The sequence below is a fragment of the Leopardus geoffroyi genome, chromosome C2 (assembly GCF_018350155.1).
Source record: "Leopardus geoffroyi isolate Oge1 chromosome C2, O.geoffroyi_Oge1_pat1.0, whole genome shotgun sequence".
NCBI classification, from domain to species: Eukaryota; Metazoa; Chordata; class Mammalia; order Carnivora; family Felidae; genus Leopardus; species Leopardus geoffroyi.
In genome coordinates this window covers 60603005-60607856 of record NC_059333.1, presented here as the reverse complement: position 1 = coordinate 60607856, position 4852 = coordinate 60603005, and the positions used below count along the sequence as shown (strand labels likewise).

The 4852-nt window shown below is 43.8% G+C and overlaps 1 protein-coding gene across 3 annotated transcripts in view; it reads left to right on the top strand.

The window, feature by feature from the left end:
• Nucleotides 1-248: 248 nt before the first annotated feature.
• The window catches only part of CCDC191 (coiled-coil domain containing 191), a 90256-nt gene continuing 85652 nt past the window's right edge, over nucleotides 249-4852 (top strand). For all 3 annotated transcript variants that reach the window (XM_045502093.1, XM_045502092.1, XM_045502091.1), the window contains exons 1-2: nucleotides 249-362; nucleotides 2466-2504. In XM_045502093.1, coding sequence (XP_045358049.1) covers nucleotides 273-362; nucleotides 2466-2504 — 129 coding nt within the window. In that variant the 5' untranslated portion in view covers nucleotides 249-272. The remainder of the gene's footprint in view (nucleotides 363-2465; nucleotides 2505-4852) is intronic.

Below are 4852 nucleotides of genomic sequence, written 5' to 3'. Positions count from 1 at the left end.
ACTGCGTCATCACCGGGCGCCAGTAAAAGGCAAAGGTAATATTAAAGCGAGCTCCGGTGACTGTGAGGCCGCGGGAGGGCTGCCGTTGCCATGGGTTACCGACCTAACTTGTTCCGCCTGCGCACAGCCTCCTGGGAGTGGTAGTTCGACGGCGCCCCACGCCTGCCTTCTTTGCGGGCGGAGGAACTACAACTCCCAGGGCGACCCGGAAGCAGCCTTGGCAACGGAGCGGTCTTTCCAGCTTTGCCTTGGTCCGGGCCTGAACCTGGAAAATGCTGCTGGCGCCCCAGGATGTGTCCTCTTCAAGGAAGAGGACGGGGCCGAATCGCTGGAAACAATTTACCAGGAAGCCGAGTCCCAAGGTGATCCATCCCAATCGGGAGCTCTGGGGGGTGCGGGGACCGACCCCGTGGGCAGCCGAGCCGGGCTGCGCTTCCTCCTTCTTCCCCCAGGGGCATCCTTACTTGGCTCCCCCTTGCCTTGACTGCCCTGGAGCCAGCATTGCCCTGGGGAAGGGGGCCTATGAACTTTGGGGTCTAGGTACCTTTTGGCTTTGATGGGCAGTACGGTGAAAGAACTGTTTCCATCAAATGCTTTTCACAAACCGGAGAGGTCTGGTAGCACCCATCCGGGTGAAGAGAATTCACCAATTCCCTCGCCTCCCATTCCCACGCCCACAATTTTAGGGAAGTTCCTACACATTTCATTGTTTTAAAAAAAGGGGTTCCAATTTTAGATCTGTATTGGAAGGGGAAAGTCTTCACGTTAAGTCCTACGCCTCAGAGTCCTCCCCTTCTAATTTTACATAAATTATCAAAAATGAACTCAGGAATGCAAGTGGATATTGGACAGACCAATACTTGATTCACTTAAAAATTTCTGAATTCACCAACATTCAGAAAAATAATTCCTTTTTATATCTGTTACCTCCTTGGATGCATTAGCATCCAAAGACATGGATAACTGATAACCCCATTTTAAACTTGAAGCATACGCAAATGCCATGTGCAAAGTCACAGTCACGGTGTGTGCCGTCCACAGACTACCTTTTTAACAGTCACAAAAATAAATGCTTTAAATGTGAGAGTACTAAAATGGAGTGGCTTCTCAGCTTTCAGCTCCTGAGCAGTTTCACCAGCTGTTTTCACCCTCAAGTTACACTTTCTTAAAAAAATATATTCTATAGACAACGTGACCTTTCTTAGGGCTCTAGGCAATTGAGCTTGCAGTTTATTTTAAATATACTAGCTAAATAATGCACCGGACGTAGTCCACTTGGTGAATATCTTGCCCAGAATACGGGAGGGTGGAGGTAGGAGCATTAGACTTGGAAACAGAGTCTGCTCATATTGTAATGTAGTAGTTTCACAATAGATTGGATCTCAAGTAGGTATTGGTATAGACTTGATGATGAAAGGTAAAAATTTGGGTCAATTTCTTAAGACTCCAAAAAGGAAGGATTTTTGCTGCCAGTGCTCATTGTAAATGCCTGGAGGATAAAAACGTAAAAGCACGAGAGCTTCTTGAGGTTCAGTTGTTTTAATAGCATCAGCTCTTTGTTGCAGTGAAAAAGCCACTCAGTTGTCCAGCTGCGTTGATTAGTTATCTTGAGGTGCTGTGAAGGTGACGTATTATGTGAGAGAGTATTATACCTTTCCTTCTTCTGTGTGACAGTATGTTAGTTGAGATATTCCCTTCTTTATTTAAAGACCCACCTGAATTATTAGCAAAGCAAATACTTACCTCTATTTGTTAAGTGACTATTAGAGGGAAATCTACAAGCTTCTAAGAGTTACAGAGAGTGAAGAAAGGAAGTGTCTTACTGGTCTGGTTTCTAATTTCATATTGATACCTGACTGACATGGGTAAAAATATTTGTGATCTTTACTTCATTTTCAGCTTTGTAAAACAGTAGAAGATGGCTTATCCCTCATGATATGCACCGCCTCCCCTCCCTAGTTCTTTTTGGACCAAATAATATTCCTGCTGTAGGTAAGATAGGAAAGCCCCTGGCTATAGGTCATTCTTGAAAAGAGGGGCCCAGGGAAAGGGGCATACCCTTCTCCAAGCAGATTTGCTTCCATGATATTTGAATGATTTGGCTCATGAATTGGCGCTTGTTTGGGTTTTTGTAAGGAATATCATATCTATCATTTCTCTATTTTGGTTCTGGAGACCTTTAAAAAAAAAAAAATACTGACACCTGGGGCCTACTCCAGACCAATTAAATCAGAATCTCCAGGTGGGCCTAGGCAGGAGACAAAAACAGAAGATGTCCCAGAGAAGGCTCCGTGTTTTTTCCTCTGACCATCTCTGTGTTCTTTTCTTGCTTAACTTGCTAATGAAATGCCTTGAGGAAAGAAAAAGGACACTTTTCCATATGCTTTAGTCAGAAGGATAGATTAAAAAGGCAAAGTTGATAAAGTTATTGCTGTGTATTAATATTCTGTATATATTATCTACAGCCTGCCTTTGACCCTGACAATGTGGAGCACTGGATTAAGGTAAGGATATTGCACAGTTAAGATAGGAAGAGAGTTAAGAGTCAGACATAATCAGATGGAAAGGAATACTAATCTCCATTTTGCAGTTTTTATTCTCATGTTAACTACGTTGCCTTAGTTGTGTTTTTTTAAAAATTTTTTAATGTTTTTATTTATTTTTGAAGGAGAGAGAGAGAGAGAGCATGAGTGGGGGAGGAGCAGAGAGAGAGGGAGACACAGAATTCAAAGCAGGCTCCAGGCTTTAAGCTGTCAGCACAGAGCCTGATGTAGGGCCCAAACTCACAAGCCGTGAGATCACAACCTGAGCCAAAGTCGGATGCTTAACTGACTGAGCCACCCAGGCACCCCTGTTGCTTTAGTTTTATATTCTTTAGTATTTTTTTTCATTCTGTTGCTTCTCATGAAAGTGTGAATGACAAGAAAATGAATATAGACATATTCTTTTTTTTTTTTTTTTCAACGTTTATTTATTTTTGGGACAGAGAGAGACAGAGCATGAACGGGGGAGGGGCAGAGAGAGAGGGAGACACAGAATCGGAAACAGGCTCCAGGCTCTGAGCCATCAGCCCAGAGCCCGACGCGGGGCTCGAACTCACGGACCGCGAGATCGTGACCTGGCCGAAGTCGGACGCTTAACCGACTGCGCCACCCAGGCGCCCCTAGACATATTCTTTCAAATGCTGTGAGGATCACGTGAAGAAGATTAAAGGAGCAGGAGAGGAGAAGCTGTAAGAGAGGATGTGGCAGCCTTCCTAAGATATTGGAAAGACCGTCCTGTAGTTACATTGACCTATGGGACCAATGAATTAGGTGAAAGCTATGCATGCATCATAAGAATTTTCTAATGACTGGAGGGATCCAAACATGGAGAGGGCATTCTCCTAAAGAGATGTGTTTTCTTTTTTGTTTTTTAATGTTTATTTATTTTTGAGAGAGGGACAGAGACAGAGCATGAGCAGGGGAGGGGCAGAGAGGGAGACACAGAATCCAAAGCAGGCTCCAGGCTCCCAGCTGTCAGCACAGAGTCCAACATGGGGCTCGAACCCACGAACCGGGAGATCATGACCTGAACAAAAGTCAGAGGCTCAACCGACTGAGCCACCCAGGCACCCCAAAGAGACGTATTTTCTATCAATGGAGGTATTCAAGTGGATTCTAAAAGGCCACTTGATGTTAGACTAATGAAGAATATGTTTGAGCATTCTATGATGAGGGGATTGGATTAGGTAACTTTCTGAGCACTCTTCCAGGCCTGAAATGTATATTTTTGAATGCAAGTACCATTTAAGTTGAAAGTACCATTAAACTACTTCAGGTGCCTGCCTCTGAGTGTCAGCTTGGCAACTTGCCATACGCAATTCATTTGTGCAGCATATGTTTCAAAGTTATGCAGCATTTTCCTGGGAAAATATCATTCTGCCTGTTAGTATTTTGAAGAGCTATTACTTACCTAAATTGACAGGCATTATGAGCACCAGGCCAGATGGAACCTAGGCTAGATGTAATCAATGTTATTTATCCAGACCGTATTTATGAAGTGCCTTCTAGATACCAGTGCACTCTGTTGGACACTGAAGATGAAATAGTGCTTGGGGCAGGTACTCTCTGCCTTCCCAGAGTTAATAGTCCAGCAGGGGTTAAACAACTTACTTAAAACTGTTGGGAGAATTAAAGATGTAATGGAAACATGTGGTGGGGGACACTAATATAGATGGGCCAGAGAAGGCCTGCTGGCTCCTGCAGAAGGTCTTACTTAGAAGACAGCTAAAATGGACCTGCCATTGTGGAGGCTAGCCTCTGGGAAGCCCACTCCTCAGCCTCATACTAGGCTTACTTAGTTTACATGTCAGTGCTGAGAGTTCAGTGCCAGACCCCTGCAGGGCTTAGTTGCACATTTAGTTACCGTCTCCTCCAGAGGGGAAGATTTAAGTGACACAGAAGGATAAAATTGTGCTCTGACTTTCTACACCATTTTCCTCTTTTATGCGGTTGACGGCTTCATCAGTTAGATCTTTTATCATTCTTCTAAAACTTGTGCAGTAACTCTGTCTCAGTTATGCCCTCAAATCTTCCATCTCAGGAAAACCCCCCAGTAAGTCCTTACTTGACCCTGCATTCCATTCTGATTGTGGTACATCTTGTTGTTACCTAGTGTCTTTGGGTGTATAGCCTAGACTCCCTGCCCTTTCATTTTTATTATCCTCTGGTGTCTACAGTAATTTCCCTCCCTGTGTCTGTTTCTCACCACAGAAATGGTTCTTATAAATGACTTCCTGATCAATCCTCTGTTATTTTCTTCATTCTCAAACTTTGTAAGATTTGTTTGATACAGTTATCACTTTTTTTAT